At 39.9% G+C, this 22,707-nt stretch overlaps 1 protein-coding gene across 1 annotated transcript; it reads left to right on the top strand.

The window, feature by feature from the left end:
* Positions 1–10,631: 10,631 nt before the first annotated feature.
* On the top strand, positions 10,632–11,252 carry LOC141718479 (uncharacterized). The gene has a single exon (XM_074520864.1). It carries the CDS (start codon positions 10,632–10,634, stop codon positions 11,250–11,252), a length of 621 nt encoding a protein of 206 aa, XP_074376965.1.
* Positions 11,253–22,707: the final 11,455 nt, after the last annotated feature.

Below are 22,707 nucleotides of genomic sequence, written 5' to 3'. Positions count from 1 at the left end.
ACGCCTTCATTCTGCCCGCGCGGGATTAGTTCCAGCCTCACCTCGTTGAACCTTGCGATTATGCTCTGCGCACACTACATGTAGAGCTCCGTTATCGACCCCTTAGCTTGATACCCCCCGTTTATCTTATATACCACAATCATGGAGTCACTAAACACATTCAAATTCTCCACCTTCATTTCCAAAGCTAGCTTGAGACCGTTGATCAGGGCCTCATATTCAGCATCATTGTTGGTTACATGAAAGGCCAAATGGGTCGCGCGTCTGATCTTGTGCGCCTCCTAGTTGATTAAATCAATTCCAGCCCCTGTACTATCCCCATTAGAGGCTACATCTTTAAATAGGCTCCACCATAGGGCACTATTTTGGTTTTCCAGCCCGACTTCTTCTGTGCTAGGCATGATAACAAGGGCTCCCGGCTCCACTTTTTGATGTGGAGGAAATTCTAGCACAAAATTGGCCAGGGCTTGGCCTTTGATTGCGGTCCTTGGCTTATAATCCACCTCGAATTGGCCGAGCTCAACCGTCCACTTCAGCATTCGACCAGAAGACTCCGGTTTGTGCATTACTTGCCTGAGGGGGTAGGAGGTTCACACTTCTACCCTGTGCGCCTGAAAATAGGGCCTAAGCTTTCGGGAGGCCAGGATCAGAGCGTATGCTAACTTCTCGAGGCTTGTGTACCGAGTCTCGGCGTCGGCTAGCCTTTTACTTACATAATATACCTGATGCTGGATACCGTCCTCCTCTCGAACCAATACTGCACTTACTGTAAAGTCAGAGACGGCCAAGTATAGGACCAAAGTCTCTCCTTCCTTTGGGTTGGACAGCATTGGAGGGCTGCTGAGATGCTTCTTTATGTTCTGAAAGGCTTCTTCACACTTTTCTGTCCACTCAAAATTCCTCCCCACTCCTTTAATCACTTTGAAGAACTTCTGGTATTTGTCAGAGGACTTTAAGACGAAGCGGTTTAAGGCAGCCACTCGCCTCGTTAAGCTTTGGACGTCCTTCACCCGTCGGGGGATGTCATTTCGAGTAGGGCTCGTATCTTGGAGGGGTTGGCCTCAATGCCCTTATGGTTGACAATAAATCCCAAAAACTTCCCTGACTCGACCCCGAACACACATTTCTGTGGGTTGAGCTTCATCCTGTACTCCCTTAGGATCTGGAACATGTCCGATAGGTGGCGGGCATGATCCTTTGCATCTTTTGACTTCAAAAGCATGTCATCTACATAGGCCTCCATAATCTTCCCCAACTGATCTTTGAACATCTTGTTCACCAGCCTTTGATAGGTTGCCCCCGCATTAAGGAGCCCGAAAGGCATCCCGATATAACAATAGAGGCCTCGATCAGTGATGAAGGAGGTGTGCTCCTGATCTGGCCCATGCATTGGGATTTGGTTATATCCCTAATAAGCATCCATAAAGCTAAGTAGTGCGTGCCCAGCTATAGAGTCAACCAGCTGGTCGATTCGGGGTAGAGGAAAACTATCCTTCAGGCAAGCTTTGTTCTGGTCAGTGAAGTCCACACATGTCCTCCATTTGCCATTGGGCTTCTTGACAAGCACGGGGTTGGCCAGCCACATGGTGTAGATGGCTTTCCTTACAAGCCCTGCCTCCATTAGTCTATCTACTTCTTCTCTGAGGGCCTCTGCCCTCTCTCCACTAATCGGTCGTCTCTTCTGTCTGACCCCCTTCTTTTTCGGGTCTAAGTTAAGCCGGTGGCACATGACATTCGGGTCAATCCCTATCATATCAGAGTGTGACCATGCAAAGACATCTAAATTTCTCCTCAGGAAGCAGGCTAGATCCTCCCTCAAGTCAGGACTTAAGTTATAGCTTATTCTAAGTACCTTGGAGGGATCATTTGGGTCTACCAAGATCGGGATTGTGTCCTCTGCGGCCCCATCCCTCTCAACCATTGGGGGAATTCTCGGGTCTAAGTCTGCTCGAGCCTCATTAGATTCTCTCACTTCCGTGATTGTTAAGCCTTCTGTATCATCGAGCTCAGGCCGGTGAGCTCGGGCCAGATTTATCAAGCATTCAGAGGTCGTAGTGACAATGCGAGTGATTCCGTTGGGCAGATCCTTAGTTGTTGTCATTTCTTCGTGTGCCCATTCCCCTTTCCTGAGTCTTGCAGTGATTTGTTCTGGGCTCTCTTCTTCATCATTTGCCTCTTCCACAATCCCTTCTTGTATCAACATGATGGGCTGAGAGGCTTCCATCAGCAAGGCCCCTGTGCGTGGTTCCACCTGAATCCCCATGTGCTCGAAATATTTCTCGTGCAACTCCTCGATTGAAATTAGGTTACAAGTCTCGTGTCCCTCAGGGCGTTCTCTCTTCCTGCCCTCTGCCTCTTTCATGAGAACATCGTCTTCACCCGGTTGGACCATCTCCTTTGATGCATTTTCTGACTCGGCCACCCTGAGTGCCTGGTTGTAGCAGACCCTCGATTCATATTGACAGCTCTTCAAGAAGCCTACCCCAGCGGGGGTTGTGAATTTTACCGTCATGTGATGGATCGAGGTCACCATCCTCATTTCCCTCACAAGGGGTCTACCCACTATAACATTGTTGGCACAAGGCTGATCTACAACCGTGAACATAGCGATCTGGGTGGCCACATAGGGCTCTTCTCCTATGGTAACCGGGGCCGAATTGTCCCTTTCACTCCGATCGAGTTACCCGTATTTAAAAATTCATGTCTTCGTCAGTGCCTCGGTATTTAATGTGCAATAAAACACCATAACTAATAATTTTATTATTTAAACGTGGTTTTATGAATTATTTTGTTATTTAATATATGATCTTAAATAAATTCAAATTTTAAATTGTATAAACGCATAATATACTATTATATGTAAAATGGGGTATATTTGGTAAGTTTGGTTGGTTGACACCTATTGTACCATGAACCAATCAAAAGCGGATAGCCATGATCCCGTGTAAAAAATCTGCACTACACTATGATGCATCCTATCGTATGACATGGTGAGAGTGTTCAGAGTGTCCCTCTATTCAAAGGTTGTGGTTTCTATTTCTTTTCGTTCATTTTCCAATGGATAGTCATAGTAAGGCAATTCAGAGATAGAGAAAAGCTTCGCAATGATAAGCATCTATGATGAAGAGCATAGTGGCTAGGTTTATGATGAAATCATAGAGGATCTAAGTGAAATGGACATAAGGTGGTGCTTGGTAGGAAGATTTATGACAAAGTCGATTATAGATTTTCAAGCAGTGAAGCACAAAATACCTCACTATAGAGATCTAGAAGGGGAATGTACGTCAAATAATTGGATATAAACATATTTTTGTTCAATTACTACCATGAGATAGACATTAAACTGGTGATCTAGGGGAGCTCATGGACGTTTGGGATATTTCACTTGGTGTTTGAGAGGCTCGAGGAGGGAGATAATCCTCGAACCATAGCTATCAATAAACTGGATAACTGGATCCAATTGCATGGAATAAATACGAGGTTTATGTTGCAAAAGATTTTTAAGGACATTGGTAATTATATCGGTTCATTCATTTAGTCGGGTGTTAAAAATTTGGTAGGTGTATAGAGGAGTATTTACGTGTTCGAGTCTCAATATCGTTGGATATCCCATTAAAAAGAAGAATGAAATTCGGAAAAACTGCAGTTAATTGGTGCTGGGTAAACGTTAAGTACGAATGCATAGCCAACTTTTGTTTTATCTATAACATGGTAGCGCATGGGGAAAAATTGAAGTTGTTTGTTTCTCCAATGGAGAGTCAAGAAAAATAGTATGGACCATGGATAAAAGCTAACGCAAGACGAAAATCACATACGATAAGATCGAAGTGGTTACATCCAGGAGGCATAAGTCAGACAACTAGTATGGTGGCTGAAGGTGGTCCGGGAAAGGAAAGGTGAGTAATATGATTTGGGGGAGGGTTGAATATACCAACAATAATTCAGGGAATGTTGGCCAAGAAAGTAGGAAACCTTGTGTAAATGCAGATGGAGAGGATCACGGAAAGAAGTTGAGTAAAGATAAGTCTATGCAAATTTAAATAACAGGGAATCAAATTAGCCAAAATCACGGGCTAATTGATAGCATGGATAATTCTTAATTATTTGTTTTGGACCCAAAATGACGTAGTACTGAACATCCCATCACTAGTGGGTCAACAGATGTAATAGCCCAAGAAGTTGATACTGTAATGGACTCACAAGATACAAATGTAAAGAATCAAAATAACTTTCAGACGTGATTGTGAACACATTCATTTGCAACTACGAGGGTGTTGGGCTGCCCGAGAAAGTTCAATTCCTATCAGATGTGATTAGTTTGGAACTAAATTTATATTTTTGTGTGAGAATATAAGTTCCAGAGAAAAGATGGATTGGATTCAGACTAAGTTAAGATTTGAAGGCTTGATAAGAGTGGAACCGTAAGGGAGAAGTGGAGGCTTAGCTCTATTATGGCGAGAGGCTGAACAAGCAAATTTTATTAAGTTTCTCGGTAAATTATATTAATGTTGAAACCTATGTGGGTAACATGAGTCCTTGATGAATTATAGGGCAATATGAAGAACCTAACAGGTCTAAAAGTAAAAAGATATGGGATCTCTTAAGAAACCTAGCAAGGGATTCAACTTTTCTACTTGCTGTAGTAGGTGATATAAATAATATTGTGGCACATACAGATAAAAATAGGGGAGCTAATTATCCTCGGTGGCTTGTAGATGGGTTAAATGACACCCTCCAAAATATGATGTTAGTTGATATGGAGCTGCTAGGGCATACATGAGAAAGATGGAGAGGTATTTATGAGTGGATGGAAGTTCGTCTTGATAGAGTGTTAACAAATAATAGCTGGTTGACATTGTTTCCTAATGCTAAACTTTATAATATAGATGGTTATCCATCAGATCATAGTTTTTTATTTTTAGACTTGAGGAAACAAGGAGCAGAGGGAGGAGACGATTTCGAATTTAAAAATGCATGGATTTCTAAAATATTTTGTTATCATGTTATGAAAGATGTTTGGGAAAGTAATATCGAAGTTGTCATAATGTGTAAATTAGGCAATGCGGGGAAAAGTTGGAAGTTGGGGGGAAGGAGGTTACTGGGAGTTTCACTAAACGTATAAAGGAATGTAAAGAGAAGCTTAAACAGCCGAGGTGCAAATATGATGCACAATCCATGGAGAGATTTAGAAAATTAAACAAAAGCTATTATTGATCCTTGATCAGCGGGAAATCTTCTGGAGGTAACGTTCAAAGCAGTTGTGGCTTAACTCAGGAGATAAGAATACAAACGATTTTTATGCATCTGCTACAGTTTGAAGACGTTTTAATTAAACAAGTCATTTAAAGAATGAGGAAGGCACCTAGTTTGATTGGGAGAATGGTTTATCTGATATTATCTCAACTCTTTTGAACAAGCTATTCAACTAAAACCATACGGATAAAGACAAGGTAATTGACTATGCCACTAAATCTATCTCTGATCATCAGAATAATGAACTATTAAAACTAGTGTCGAACGAGGAAGTGAAAAATACCTTGTTTAGTATGCATTCAAATAAATCCCCCGGACCAGATGGGACAACTCCAGCGTTTTACCAAAAATATTGGGCAGTCTTGGGAAATGATGTAATTAGTTTGGTGGACAAGTTCCTCCAGAAAGGGGAAATTGATTCTGAATTAAATAAAACAAATATTGTCCTTATACCTAAAAAGAAAAAATTGACTAATGTGGGAGAGCTTCAACCGATTTCTTTGTGTAGTGTGGTTATGAAAGTAATTACAAAAGTTTTGGCCAACTGAATCAAAGATTTATTGAATAATATTGTGTCGGATATTCAACGCGTTTTCATCCTGGGACATTTATTCTTGGAAAATATTATGGTATCTTATGAAATCATGCAGTATTTGAAGAAAAAGAGAGTGGGGAAGGACGATTTCATGGCCCTAAATCTTGATATGCGTAAGGCGTATGACCATTTTTAATGGGACTTTCTTAGGAACATTTTGTTGAAAATGGAATTTAGCAATTGGTGGGTTCATTTGGTCCTGCAATGTGTAAGCATAGTATCTTATTATATCATCCATGATGATAAGGAGATGGGTCATATAGGTCCCACCCAGGGAATCCATCAAGGTGATCCACTATCGCCTTACATATTCATAATTTATGCGGAAGGGCTTTCATCTCTGATTAGAAAGTGTGAATAAAAATTATGGATACATGGGATCAGAATATGTCGTAAACACCAATCATATCACATATGCTATTTGTAGATGATAGTTATGTGAACTATAAAGAAAACACGAATGATGATAGTTATGTAAATCTTCAATTTTCTTTGGTTGTAATGTTATTCAGCACAACATGTAGAATGCGTGTCATACATTGTCCATGCTAGAGGCTGATGATCGGAAAAGTACTTGGGGTTACCAAACATATTGGGAAAAACAAGTCAGTGCTCATGGGTTTATTGAAGGAGAAAATGATTAATAGAATTAGAAGTTGAAAAGATAAAAAAAATTACAAAATCGAGTATAGAGGTATTAATAAAATATGTGGTTCAATCGCTTCCAACGTTTGTTACGAGTGTGTTTCTATTACCTCAAAAAATAAGTAGAGATGTTAAACGGAGTTTAGTGATCGCCTTTGCAAACATAAATTGGTAAGGGGAATTGGGTTAAGGAATTTTCGTGATTTTAATATGGTATTGTTAGGTAAACAATCCTGGAGACTATTTAGTGTGCATGATAATTTGGCAACAAAGATGTATAGAGCTCAGTATTTTCCTGATGCTAGTTTCTTTGATGCTAAATTAGGTCATAATCCAAGTTTCATGGTGTAGTATTTAGGAAAGTAGATATCAGATCATGGCTGGTATTAGATGGACAGTGACTTCAGAGGAGAGTACCAATATCAAGGGACAACCATGGTTAAACGACCGGGTTAATCCATACATTGAAACTGAAAACCAGGGTCAAATAATCATAAAGTAAGCTCCCTATTACTCATGGATTGTAGGGAATGGGACGTGGGCGTTATAAGGGATATGTTGAATGAGAGAGATCAAAACTGCATTCTTAACATGCAGCTGGAAACAAATATTAATAGAGATGTGGTTTTCTGGAGTAAAGAGAGTACGTGTGAGTATTCTGTTAGAAGTGCAAATAATATCTTACAGTCAATGAAATAACACTGGCACACCGGTGATAGTGGTAAATTATGGAGTAAGCTCTGGAAAATAAAATCTCATCCCAAAGCTATTAATCTGGTATGGAGAGATTTGAATAATTGCCTTCCTATGATGATGCAACTCCGAGAGAAACATATTCAAGTTAACAAAACATGTCCGGTTTGCTCTATAGGAGATGAGACTGTTATGCCCAAATTTTGGTATTAGGATAACTCAGGTCAAACGCGGAATAGTTACAGTCAAAACTCGACATTGCATTGTAGGAGCTTAGGACGCGTCAAGGCATTCAGAGCGCGCCCAACTTTGAGGGGCTGTGTTATGGAGGATGGTCTTATGATAGGAAAGCTTGGAAGCACATGGTCATCTTAGAACGCGCTCAGGCACTTTGGACGCGTCCGCCATGGTGGAGGTATTTGGCAATTGTGGACTTTTAGCAATAAAGGTTGGAACACGCGCCTAGAGGTTGAGGATGCGTCCTCTCTCTGTGGAATGTTCTAAGAGGTGGTTGCTGGAGAAAAATGGGTCTTCATGAAAGTCAGGATGTGCCCATTATTATAGGACGCGTCCTATATTTGGCAAACACATTTTCAAGGTTGAGATTAGGACAAGGCATGCATGGGAAAGAGCAATGGATAATTATTTCTACTAATGTATTTGATGCAGGTACTCTTTGAAGAATTCCCTCCTTGAGATGGTCAAGGAGGGGGATGTCCCTGAAAAGCTTTAAGGCCTCCAGGAGTATGCCTGATGATTGAAGTCCTCCTCCTGTATTCAACGGGTGTCCTCGTTGGGGATGTGGGGTGAACATTGGTGTGTTCTTTGGGAACTATGTTCTTATACTCAACGAGTGTCCTCGCTGGAGAACTTTGGAGTCATCCTGCACTTTGCACCCAAGAGCTTGGGATAACCTGTCCTGCTATCTGGTGGTTATCCTCATTCGGGGGACAGGGATGCTTCCGGCATTTGGTGTGAACCGCGGCTATACCTGCGTCCGTAAATCAAGGGAGATAGTTATAGTAGAGTGTTATCCTTGCGAAGAGAGATGCATTATCCGTGGAGTCCTGATTATGGACGAGCCTTGGGCCTTCGCGGTTGGGCCTCATAGTTGGACATTCCTAAAGCTAGCGGAAGATGGATTTTGGATGGGCTTTTACCGGGCCTAGGAATAAGAAGTCTATGCCCATTAGATTTCTTGTTCCCCAAGAACTACGTCAGGCTTGATCCCTAAATAAAGGGTACGTAGGCACATTGAGAGGGGTAAGAAGTGGAGATCTGATAAGAGAGCCACCACTTACTCTGATCAATCTCAGCCTAAAATAACCACAAACCACCACACACTGCTTGATTTTTTGGTGAAGAACCACCGTTATAGATCTTAATTCCGAAAAGAAACCTCAGACTTTGTTGTTACCAGATTCCCCCGTCAACAAATTGGCGCTAGAAGGAGGGGCTGCTGATTAAGATCGTTGTCTTGGGAGGAAAATATGTCTTATAATCATGATGGAAGTTCTTATGATGGAAGTGATAGCATATCAGAGGGAGAGGGCGAGGGAGGCTACACTCGCCATGAACCCTATGTGCCCAGAAACGTGGCAGATGGGAGGAACACCTCCAGTTCTCATCAGCAACGCTGATATCTTGGAGCAGTTGTACCGCATGGGGGATACTCTTAACAGTTTTCACTCAAGGCTGAATATGGTGAAGCGTCGCAAGACGAGGAGGGGTCGTCATTTTCCCCATCACGGCCATGCCGTGGGGAAGGCACCCGTAGTTGAAGGAGATGCCCAGGCCAGCGGAGAAAACCCGCGAATCACTCTGCGGTGCTTGGAATATTCTGATGATGTAGAAACTATTGTGGAGCTTGTCAACGAGGATACTGACGGTAGAGAAAGGCCTCGTCTCAGTAACCAGGTTGTACCACACCCACATAGGTCTGGGCGTATGATGGACGAGGGTCGTCATGCAGAAAATGTTCAGAATCAAGATGAGGAAAGAAGAGATTTTTCAACCTTAAAGAAGAGGCTTGACATAAGGTTGGATGACGACGATTTGAGAATGCTGCTGGTAGAATGGTAAAAGGAAGGAAACGCTGGAGTAACGAGGCCCAGTGATATAATGCGTGTTCCCCTTACATACCCAAGGGATGATAGGGAGCAGCAACGCAAACACCAGCGTGCCCCTCCGTGAGAAAGGTTTGGAAATTAGGGTCAAGGTTACCAAAGGAATGGACGAGGAAGGATGGGATACCAGTATGGAAGGGTGCCATACAATGGGAGATGAGAGGGCGCGCCCTCAACCGATGAAGCACCAATTATTGTACCAGCGACTTTAGACAATGCTACAGGAAATGGATCCAGGACGCGTCCTCATGACCGGGGCGACATCCAAGTTCAAGAAAGGTTGCAGAACAACAATGAGATACCGGGACGCGGCCAGGAGAAACGTCGTGCGCGAAGGAATGTCCAAAATCAAGATGGAAACATACCACAGCCGTAGCCTCAGGGCGAGGGATGACAAGATCCACCGGTACACCAGGGGGTAACCAAGGGGAATAACAACAAGTTACAGAGCAACCCCAACAACTCAATGTTCAAACCATTCCTGGAGTAGAGACGTTTAATGTGAACGATCTTAAGAGGTTGCTCAACCATCTTGAATGAGGTAGGGTGACAGCAACTGCGCAAGCCCCTTCCCCATTTTCTGTTGTTGCGAGGGAAGTGCCACTGCCCGTAGAATACAGGAACAAAACTAATGACTTGTGTTTCCATGGACACTCCGACCCCGTGGAATTCTTGGGGCGTTTCAACATTGAGATGGATGTATATCAGTTACCCGACTTGGCGCGATGTCGTCTCCTAGCTGCCACCTTTAGAGAAGGTGCTCAACAATGGTTCCAAAATCTTGGTCCAGGGCTGATCACCTCTTGGAAGCAGATGAAAACTTTGTTTCTAACTCAGTTCCAGGCTGCGGTAAAGTATACGCCACCGGTTACCACACTGGCCAATGTGAAACAGAAGGAAGGGGAAAACTTGACCTCATACTTCAAGAGGTTCAATGCAGAGTCCACTCTGGTGAGAGGCGCAACTGATGGACGCTGAAAATACTTCTCATAGCTGGTCTGCACGTGGGAACAAATTTCTGGAAACACCTGCAAGGAAAGGACCCTGTGTCGTTAGCTGATGTACTTGCACAGGCGGAATCCTTCAAAGCGATTGAACAATCGCTTGCTGAAACAAAGAAAAATGATAATACTCACAACTCCAAGAGATGAGCTAAAAGGAGAGATAGATCTGTGAGTCCGGATTACCGGCGGAATGCCCGAAGCTCTAATAGGGTGAACACTGTGAACACGCGGAGAGAATGGAGTCCCCCGTCAAACTATGAAAAGAGGGTAACCAATTACACTCCGCTGGCAGCATCCATTGATCATGTCTTTGAGATGAATAAGGGCAAAGGAATTTTCAAGAAACCAGACCATCTGACCTCATGGCAAAGTAGAGACAAGAAAAAATATTGTGACTACCATGAGTCTACCGGCCACGACACCCACGAGTGTCGTCACCTAAAAGATGAAGTTGAAGAATTGATCAAGGCTGGATATCTGGGTGAGTGGATTGATAAGGTGAAACGACGCAGAGGAAACGATGACAAGGGCAAAGATGAAAGGCATCCCACACAGGAGGAGGATGTCGAAAAGACAACGGAGATTAAGTTCCAAAGGGCTGAAAGTATTCCTACAATCTTTAGAGGACATCCATTTATTGTTGATAGCAATCGACCATCGGAAAAAAATGCAAGAGAGGCACGACACCCGCCTCTCATCAACATTTATATTTTGGAAGATAGACCTCCAAAAATATTCAAAGGCGAATCTACTGATATTACGTTCAGGGAGAGAGAGTCAAGATGGGTGCATCATCCCCATAACGATGCGCTGGTGATAACTATGTTTATTGGGGCAATGAACATGCATCGGGTCTTCTTGGACAATGGGAGCTCTGCTAACATCCTGTATTACAACTCATACAAAAAATTGGGTTTCCCGGATAGCGACATGTAATTTGAAGATGCACGCGTTTATAGCTTTACTGGAGAAGCAGTGAGAGTCATGGGTTTTATTAGGCTTCCTGTTACACTTGGGGAAGGAGCTCTGTCTGTCACTCAAATGATAGACTTCAAAGTGCTGGATCAGGACTTCGCGCACAATGTGTTGGTGGGCAGACCTTGGTTGCGAGCGTTCAGGGTGATAACCTCCATACATCATTTGATGATAAAGTTCCCAACATCTAATGGAGTGGGCAGTCTGAGAGGGTCACAATACGAGTCCCGCGACTGCTATCACAAGGCTGTTAAGGAATTTCACAGGAGAAGATACGAGGGAAAAGGTCTTCCATTTGAGGATGCAGAGAACATTCAAATAAAACCAAGTGGAGAGGTTTATGCCCATTATTTTATAGAAGGACCAGAGAAAGAAGAAACTCATGCTACTGAGACCCCTATTTTGACGTTGGGGAATGTTTCAAGGATCCGTAGTGTGGAAGAAGTTGTGGAGAACCATATAGAAGGGATCATGGAAAAGGAGGTTAACGGAGAAAAGTTGGAAGGAAGAAGTGAGATTTTACAAAGTCTTGAAAGTAGCCTCAAGGTGGATGCTCCTCAAAAGGAGGACGCGCCCTTGAAGAATGAAAAGGGAATTGAGGTTGATGCTCCTCAAAATGAGGACACGCCCTCCACACCTGCATTACACAAATCCATGCGTTATCCTGAGGAAGATGCTCCCACGCAAGGGGACACGCCCTCGGATGCAAGAATGGAGGTCGAGGACCCCCGAGACTTTGATTTTGATCTGGATCCCAGGATCCCTTTGCCTGCCAAGAAAATGGGGCTGGTCGAAGACACAGTATCTGTTCCGGTCGACGAGGATGACCCAAGAAAGATTTTGAAGGTGGGATCTCAGCCAAGTGATGAAATGAGGGAAAGACTTACCCGTTTTTTGATTAAAAATCTCGATGTCTTTGCATGGAGTCATTCAGACATGGTGGGAATTGACCCATGGGTAATGTGTCATCGGTTGAACATCTTCCCTAATTGCACGGGCATACGAAAAAAGCATCGCCCGGTGAGTGGGGAAAGGGCGATAGCATTAAAAGAAGAGGTAGACCGACTGTTGGAAGTGGGGTTAATCAAAGAATCCTTCTACCCTGAGTGGCTTGCAAATCCAATGCTTGTGAAAAAGCTGAACGGGAAGTGGAGGACGTGTGTAGATTTCACGGATCTCAACAAAGCCTGTCCAAAGGATAGTTTTCCGCTCCCACGCATTGATCAGTTGGTTCACGCGACGGTAGGGCATGCTTGCTAAGTTTTATGGATGCGTACTCTGGTTACAATCAAATCCCTATGTACGGCCTCGATCAGGAGCATACATCCTTCATCACTGATAGAGGGTTATATTGCTACATAAGGATGTCATTTGGATTGATCAACGCTGGCACGACCTACCAGCGGTTGGTGAACATGATGTTCAAAAACCAGATTGGGAGAACCATGGAGGTATATGTGGACGATATGTTGGTAAAATCCAAGGAGGCGAATGACCATATCGAGCATTTGATGGAAATGTTTAACATTCTAAGGAGGTTTCGCATGAAGTTGAATCCATAAAAGTACGTATTTGGCGTGGAGTCGGGCAAGTTTCTTGGGTTCACCGTCAACTATAGGGGAATTGAAGCCAACCCCAGAAAGATCAAGGCACCGCTGAATATGAAATCACCCACCAATGTGAAACAAGTGCAAAGCTTAACTGGGAGGATCGCCGCGCTGAATTAATTCATTTCAAAATCGTCCGACAGATGTAAGAAATTCTTTAAGGCAATTAAGTTGGCAGGGAAAGACTTCGTATGGACACCAAAATGTGAGGAGGCTTTTAAGAGGATCAAGGAATAACTGGGAAACCCTTCTATGTTATCAAAACCATTAGATGGAGAATCTCTAATACTGTATCTTGGAGTTTCAGAGTATTCAATCAGTGCTGTGCTGGTAAGAGAAGAGGATGGGCAACAGTCACCAGTATATTACGTGAGCAAGCGACTGCACGATGCTGAAACTCGCTACATCAGCATGGAAAAGCTGGTTTATACCTTGATCCTTGCATCGAGGAAGTTACAGCCATACTTCAAGGCCCATAGAATTGAAGTCCGTACAACATATCCGTTGTGGCAAGTCCTTCACAAACCGGAATCATTGGGGAGAATGCTGAAATGGGCCGTGGAATTAGGACAGTTTGACTTGGAGTACACGCCCTGTACAGCAATTAAAGGACTGGCCTTAGCCGACTTCTTGTTGGAATTTGATTCTGCAGTGGATGATAAAGCACGTGAATGGGGAAATTAACAATGGAGGAGCAGGCACGGGCATAGTACTCTATCACCGGAAGGCCATCATTTATTGAGTGCAATTCACTTCGAATTTTATGTAACAAATAATGATGCGGAATATGAAGCATTGATTAATGGCTTGAAGATCGCTTTGGAAATGGGAGTGCGGAACCTAATTGTAAAGAGCGACTCGGAGTTGGTGGTAAACCGGGTGAATGGGGGATTTCAAGCTTGAGGACCGCAGACGGAATTATACTTAAGGTGCACGTAGCGCCTGATTGGGAAGTTCAAAAAGGTTAGGCTGGAATGTGTACCACGGAAGAAGAACAACAATGCGGATGCCCTGGAAAAAATGGGATCCCAGCAGGAGGCTGTGTTGTTGGGATCTATACCCTTAGAAATCTAGGAAATTCCTAGCATCCCAGAGGTAGAGGCGATCCAAGTAGATGAGGCTCCAAAGGAAATATGGATGACACCCATTCTTTCCTATATTTAGAAGGGAACACTTCCTAAGGATAAGTTTATGGCTCGGTGACTCCGCTACCAGGCTGCAAGGTATGTGGTGTATGATGAAGTTTTATACAAAAGAGGCTTCAATAAACCACTACTCAGATGTGTCGATGAAGAAGAGGGGAATTACATCTTAAGGGAAGTATATGAAGGAATTTGTGGCAATCACTAGGGGGGTAACACGTTGGTGATGAAAGTTTTACGCCAAGGTTATTATTGGCCTACTATGAAGGAGGATGCCGCGAATTTCGTCAGAGCCTGCGATCGCTGCCAACACTTTGCGAATTACTCGTATATGCTAGCGACGCTCTTGACGCCTATGGTGAGCCCATGGCCGTTTGTCATGTGGAGTATTGATCTTATCGGAGAACTACCTAAGGCTAAAGGAGATGTCAAATATGTAATGGTCGCGGTTGATTACTATACTAAATGGGCGGGAGCTATGCCGTTGACAACTATCACCGCAAAGAAAATTAGGGACATCGTCTTCAACTCTATCGTATACAGATTTGGTATTCCTTAAAAACTTGTCTCTGACAAAGGAAAGAAGTTTGACAACAAGGAATTGCGGCAGTTATGTGAGGATCTGAAAATAAAGAAGGAGTTTGCAGCGGTCTATCATCTTCAAAGCAATGGGCAGACAGAGGCTGTGAATAAAATAATAAAGCATATCTTCAAGACCAAACTGGAAGAGCGCAAAGGGAATTGGCCTGAAGAACTCCCAAAAGTGATGTGTTCCTACAACACTACTCCACGATCTACTACGGGATAAACTCCGTTTATGCTGTCTTACGGTTATGAAGCTATGGTCCCTGTGGAGGTTGGTTCAGGGTCGCTTCGTAGAGATCGTTTCATGGAGGAAGATACAGAGGTTAATCAGAGGCTTCATTTGGATCTCTTGGAAAAGGAAAGGGAAAACTCCCAGTTAAGGCTTGCAGCGTATCAACAACGTGCCGCAAGATATTATAATAAGAAGTTAAAGGGACAACTGCTGAAGGTGGGAGATTTGGTACTCAGAAAGGTGATGCCAAACGCAAAGAATCCCTAGCACGGAGTATTTGGAGCTAACTGGGAAGGACCATACCGGATTCAAGAAATTTTATGGAAGAGTACTTATCACCTTGAAGATTTGGAAGGAAAGCTGGTTACGCGAGCATGGAACGCGGAGCATCTTCGAAAGTATTATCAGTAAAGAGCGACTTTGACCCCTTACATATCATGTTTACATTATATAGGGTTGTGCCCAAATTATAGACTAGAAGCAATAAAATTCCTCCTAGCCTAGGGGGCAGTGCATGTACTACCTACCTTAGAACTAGTCGAAGGATCATTTTGCGAATAAATTCCCCACAGAGCATAGTAGCCGTGGGACTGGTGCACTTTCGACACCAGAGCGCATTATTAATAAAAATTTTGAAAAAATCCAATGGTTGTTTTCTTGTAAGTTTTCTTGGGTGCATGACGCGCCCTCATCATATGACGCGCCCTGTGAAGTAGTCTTATATTTAAAGGTAGAAACAAAGTGGAAAGGAAAACATAAATTAAACTGGAACCATGATGCGTCTTGAAACATATAGATTCCTTCTAACGTATTTGCGGCAGGTACTCTTTGAAGAATTCCCTTCTTTGAAAGATGCATCTTGGCTCTTCCCATGCATGCCTTGTCCTGAGCTCAACCTTGAAAATGCGTTTGCCAAACATAGGACGCGCCCATTGTTATAGGACGCGTCCTATATTTGGAAAACGCATTTTCAAGGAAGGGTTGCTTACACCTTTCAATATAGATTCAAGTTATAAAAAGAAAGAGCCAATACAAATATATAAGCTATCAAACTAATAGCTTCTTTCGATCACTCTAAAAACATATAGCTCTTATCAAATGATAAACAATACAAACAAAGAAGGTATAAATCATGAGTGTATCAAGATGTGTAAAGTTTAATGGTGTGATGGAATTTTTACAGCACTTCTCCTTATAAAAACCTTAAAAGAATTAATCTAGCTCTCACAAAAAGAATTCTGCAGAGTTTCGGTTCTGAATTTGGAGAAGACTGCTTGTTCCTTTATTGATCCGATGGATATTGTGACGGCCTCAACCCCGGGGTCAGGGGATGACGTCACCAAAATATATCAAACTATAATTATAAATTACTAATTAAACTTTATTATATAAATACGACCCCAAACCAAGATCCGATACATGTTTAAGTATTATTTAGGTTACCACACAACATCTACTTTATTCCATAACCTAACACTTTAACTTATTACATCAACTCATCAGACCTCAGGTTCTGATACAAACTACCTCAGAGGAGCTGGGACTAGAGGGGGCTAATACTTTATTCTTCCCTGGTCTTCTAGACATCTGCAATAAATGGATACAAAATAAGCTGCAAGGGTGAGCAATCAATTTCTCAACAGTACCACTATATGAATAATAAGTAAAACAGTATATATAAAACGGTATAGGAACAGATATCATAAATCATTTATGAAAACAAGTAAAACAGGTACAAACTGGATATCGAAACTAGCATGCTCTGAAAAAAATATCATCTGTAGTGTGCTGTGTAAAAATACCAGAGTCCAATTTTAGCATGCTATTTCCTTTCCAAAACCACTGTCCCATTACAGGAACCATAAATCATCTGTACCGTAACAGGGACCACAAAACAAAAATCAGATATATAACTGGACGAATCCTAGGGACAGCTGATCAGTCTATCCCACCACAATACTGTTCCGGAACGCAGAGACTAGCTAGGTCTCTGCCACGCTGGACTAAGCGGTTTAAATTGGGCGCGCAACCGACTTAGCCTCTTACGCAACCATCTAATATCTGATCCGTTTTTATCCCGTTTCCAAAATCAATTACACCTATCTATTTTTAAACCGTTATCTCACAACACACATTCTAAAATCTTTCCAATTTAATCACAATCTAGAGATAGGCATTTTCAGAAGTTACTTTTTCCCCAAAGTATCAGTTAATAAAATATATTTAAATACGGGGAATACGTAACTTAAAACGTTCTTTTCCAGTACATAATTTAAATCAACAATCATTCATATATACTGAACTATAAAAGATTTGTTCAGGGGTACTTGCCCTGCGAAGCTTTACACTAACACTGACTTGGCTCTGAACCGACTTCAACTACTGGGTCCTTCGACTCGAACCTACAGAATCGAAACAACCTAGGTTAGACGACCAGTTATGCTTGATTTATCCTCACTAGACTAACTACCCAACGATACGATTCCCGACTCGTACACAATTGCATAATAATAATATACACGTAATAATGGTACACGTAACAATCAGGGTTCGATTTGTATTTATTAAGATATATATACTCGATTTGTATTTAAAAGTAATTTTTAGAAAAATTTGGACAGCGACTCCTCTATTTAAAGACCTACCCGTCGAAACATCAATCGACGTCAATTCCCAACAAATCCAATTCGAATCGTCACGAAAATATTTATTTACTACCAAAAATAATTTATACAAATTGTTTTATATATTTAAAATATTCAGGACTCAGATACAAGTCATCAGCGTCCACTGTCCGCTTGTAAAAATTCATCACGGACGGTGGCAAAATTTTCGGGGCACTTGATTACTCGAATTCCAACGCGAAAATTTCACCGATTACAAAACAAATTTTTGCGCACAAAAATATATTTTTATCACGAATATTAATCATTTAATTTCCTGCAGAAAAAGGAAATATAAATTAGAATTTAACCACCAAGCCCACTGCTCCAATTCGGCCCAAAAAGGCCCAACAGAAGCAATTCAGCACACACCAACAGAAACATCACAAAGAATACAAGGGAGCACACCGGGCCACGCGCCGCCCAACCCACACACACACACTTGTAACACACACATGCACAGTCACACACATACACACAATCAAAACACACAGACACATAACTCATATATATACGTATACATACGAAGCAAGACTGAGAAGGCACGAAACCAACCGGAAAAATAGACGGCCGGAAAATAGCGAGCAGCAGCGGAAAGCCATGAAACAGAGATGAGGAGATGAAAGAGATGGGAAGAGAGAAAGAGACAGTAGATTAAAAGAGAGAGACGAGATAATCTAGAGAGAGCAGAGATGTGTGAGACAAACGAGAGAGAGGAGGAGATAATGAAAAGGGGAACAAGCTGCTAAACAATTGCTGCTAGGCAACGTGTCCAAAAATAGAGGACATGTGGCTATTTTTCTTTGAATTAAGCTGAATTATACACTGAATTATAAAATTAACGATACATATCGCGCACGAAAGTTAATCAGAAAAATTCTAAAATAGTTTTAAATAATCACAAATTATTTGAAGTTACTAAAATAAAATTTTCATAATTTTTAAAGCATTTTACCAACACAACTTATACCCGCATTTAACGAGTAAACGAAACAACACACGAGTAAGATTAATCCCGAAAATTATCAAAATAATTTTAAAATTCTAAGAATATTATGAACTTAATAAAATATGAGTCTCATGCTTTTTGAAGAATCCTGGAATTAAATATAGATTTTACAAATACACACAATCAGAAAATCATTTAAAAATAAATAATTAGCAAAATATTGATTTGTAAATTTTATAAAATCCCAAAAGTAATTATTGAAATTATAAAATCTTAAAAACAATTTTAAAGATAATCCAAATATGTTTTTAAAAATAAAATTGCCATAAATTCACTTTTAAAAACAAACCATAAATCTTATGGTGGCACAAACAATTATGCGAACAATCAATCACATATAACGAATAATAAATAAAACACAGAGATAGAAATCAATATACAATTCTTTATTTAATTAATTAAACAATAAGTACATATTTAAATATCATAAAATATACGAGTTGTTATAGATATATACTGATATAACTTGAAGGAGAAGATAAGGACAAGTGGCATGCTCTCAACCATATATTTGAATCTTCAAAAGCTATAAATCGACACTTCTCATCTACAAAACGACACTTACTTCCCTTGGGATCTACAAATCAGCATCTTGTTATTTGGAAGCCTAGAAATCGATAACATATAATTGAAAATTGATAATGTATTATCTGCATTTCTAGAAATCGACAATAGAAACTTGTGTTAGGAAATGAATAATACACAGAAAGGAGGGGTGAATGTGTTTTACTGTTTTTGAGCTTTTCTTGAATCTTTTATGGTTGAACAAAGTAAATCAAATCTTGTAGTAAAAATGTTTTCATGCAGAAATTAAGCTTGCAGAAATAAAGAACACAGATCTTCAAAATTCACTTAATTTTATATTAAAATTAAGAATGTTTTGCTACAAGATTTCTAGGCTCTGTGTTGATAAAGAGCTTAGCTTCTTCTTGAGAGTGTTACAAGATTTTCTATCTCTTTTTGTTACATATGACTAAAGGACCAGTGTTAACTTTATAAATCAGTTAACTACTGGTTTACACAGTGTACAATAAAATATGCTATTAGTTTTTGTAAACAGTCACTTGTCATTTCTATTTATAGAAAAGTATATCTTCTATTTCTGGCTTAGCATATCTTTAGCATCATGTGATTATCTTGATCTTCCTTTGTCAGTTAATCTTCATCATTGATCTTGCACATCCTTCAAACTGCTTTTTATAGACTTGTCAATCCAGCTGTTTGGATTTTTTGTTGATTGTCAATCTTGGATATTGAACTGATCAGCAATTTTGTACTTTAAGATATTACCTCGAGATTCTCCATTTGGTCTATAGAGAACTTGACATCTCGATAAGTATAATGGCTTATCGAGATCTCTAATACTTCATAGAAAATTTGACTTGTAGAGGTGTCTGAGTTCTTTATAAGAGAATTTGGCTTGTAGAGATCTCTAGTCGTCATATCTTCACTTTGACTTATCGATATTGTTACGACCGGTATTTTGTGTAATATTATTTGTGAGCTTTGTATAATATTAGAGCCGAATGTAAATATACTTAATGATTGAAATAGATATGTCCCAAGTCCAATCATGTATGAGGATTTAGGAATAACTTTTATGTAATCTGTTTTGATTTCATTGAAATTAATAAAAGACTTGTTTTGTTTTTATTGCGGGCTCTATCTATTTAAATGTTTAAATAAGATATACCACAGTTTAGAGTAAAGCTTTTTATGGATTGTGATTAGACCTAAAAGATGATAACTCTAAACTTAAATAGTTCCTGGTCGTAGGATTACTAACTGGTATTTAATAATCCGCAAAGATCAGTACATACTATGTTTGCTTCATTATGAAGGATGTCTATTTTCATAGACATTTGTGTGGTGACACTATAGCTAGTATGTACGTGCTTATTATAGAATAAGTTCACTGAACATGACTCACACAGGTGAACAACTGATGCAGTTCACTCACGTGTCAGCAGTTGTTCACATAGTGATAGTTGTACAAGTATCCTTAGACTTGAGGTCATCATAGTCATCTTGTGTACACTGAACTATGCTTTGGTTTAGTTCTTAGTCTCAAGGAACAATTATAAGGGATCTACTGGGTATAGGAATTTGTACACGAAGATAGTGTATGATCAATAAAGGATCTACCCCTTCCAGTATAGGAAGAGAATGTTCAATGCTGATCCACTTATGTTAGTTCAGGAATCTCTGGCCAGAGTGAATGAAATTAGAAAGGAGTTTCTAATTTACATTAAATAGAACTAAGTATAGTGAATGGGAAAGCAAGTGATTAAATAAGATACGCTTGACACAAGTTCCATGCCTTGTATTTAATCGTCACATTACAGGGTAGAAGGAATTAATTGTACGGTAACTACTCACTGAATAGGTTCTTGGTATTCTAAGTAGTGAATTCGTATTATCCGGATAGTCACGATATGCTGAGAAGTATCCCTCACGATGTAGAATAAATATGATTAATTAATTAATCATATTTAATGAATTAGAGAATTTATATAAATAATTATAAAATAGTTTTATTATTATTTATTTCTACTACCGGCTTAATATTGAACCTACAGGGTCACACCATAAAAGAGAATGATTTAATGGTGGAGGAATTAATTAATAATAGATGATAATTATTTATTTATGAAATAAATAATTAATTGGAAAATTTAATAATTGATTAAATGAGATTTAATTGATTATAAATTAATTAAGAAAATGTTCTTAATATTATTAATTAAGAATTTAATTTTTGGAAATTAAATGAAGAGAGAGAATTATTTCTAAAGTGTTTAGAAAAAGGATTAATAATTAAAAGGTGTTTTAATTATTAATGAGAATAATAAAGGGTTAATAATAATAATATTTTATGGGAAAATTTTCAGCTGAAAATTTTGCCTATAAATATACTATTATAAACCCTATTTTTGCCTAAACCTAAAATTTTTACAAACCCCTAATTCTCTCCACCTCCTCCTTCTCCATTACATCGTTTTCTTGGTGGATACCGGTGGAGCACTTCACACTTGAGGAGCAGCTGCTAAGGATCTCCATTCATCATTTTTGGATCACCATTAAAGACTTCCATCTTTCAATTTACGTCAAGTTTCTTAAGGTAAACATACTGAACTACGAATTAAATATTATTATCCGCATGGATCCTGCGGAGGGTTTCGGTTTTTTTTAAGATTTAAGTTTACGTTTTTGCTGCGTTTATGTGCTAAAAACCCTTCAATGACATCAGAGCTACTTGCGAAAAGTTTTTAATTCGTTTATGTGTTTAACTTTTTTCGATATATGAGCATGTACGTGATTCGCCATGATTTGATGTTGATATAATATGCTTATATATGTATGATTTTGAATATATGATATTAATGTGAGTTGTATAATCATAAGATGATTATGTAATCTGTATATATACTGATATATACATGATTTATGTTTGTTCTAATTATAAGAATCATATTAGATACGGATTCTGAATTGGCTGCTGCAGATTTGCTGAAATCTGGGTCTGGTGTCCGATTTACGCAAACGAATACCCTATTCCATAGGTAAACGAGCGTTCAAACAAAACTGATAGCTAAAGCTATCAGCGACACGTCTGTAAGGCGTTTGACGTCGTTTACTACCCGTAAACAGTGATTCTTGTTTTTCTGATTTGATTCTGATTTTTCTGATTTTTGTCATATTTTTTTTTATGATTAGATCATGGATAATATGATATGTTAAGATCAGATTATGTGTTTTAACATGCTTTTATGTGTTGTATGAGCATGGTGGATGGTTATGGCCTTTCGACCTTAGTGTAATGGTTTTGGTTTTGGTTTTAAATACGACTTGCATGTCGTCAATCTTTGTAATTATAAATCTCGAATGTAACTCGAGTTATTCTTGTAAGTTCATTAGATTAGTTTTACTTTCAATCATGTAATGTAATTGAAGACTCAAGAAGGCTATCCAATGGAGGTGATACAAAGAAGAAGACGAGGCATACAAGAAGTCTAAACAAAGAAGAAGACTTATGTAATAAGTAGTTGTATTTATTTCCATCACCATATTAGATTGACCTTGATCTTTATCATGAGCTTGATAAAGATCACATAGGACGGGGCCATAACCAAACACATTTACTTTATTGCACTTTGCATTTACTTGTTTATTTAATT

This window comes from Apium graveolens, chromosome 4 (assembly GCF_009905375.1).
Source record: "Apium graveolens cultivar Ventura chromosome 4, ASM990537v1, whole genome shotgun sequence".
In the NCBI taxonomy this organism is placed as follows: Eukaryota; Viridiplantae; Streptophyta; class Magnoliopsida; order Apiales; family Apiaceae; genus Apium; species Apium graveolens.
This window is presented reverse-complemented; position numbering and strand designations above follow the sequence as displayed.

Excerpts from the sequence above, each read along its gene's own strand:
- LOC141718479 (XM_074520864.1), top strand. The coding sequence starts at position 10,632 with ATGAATAAGGGCAAAGGAATTTTCAAGAAACCAGACCATCTGACCTCA.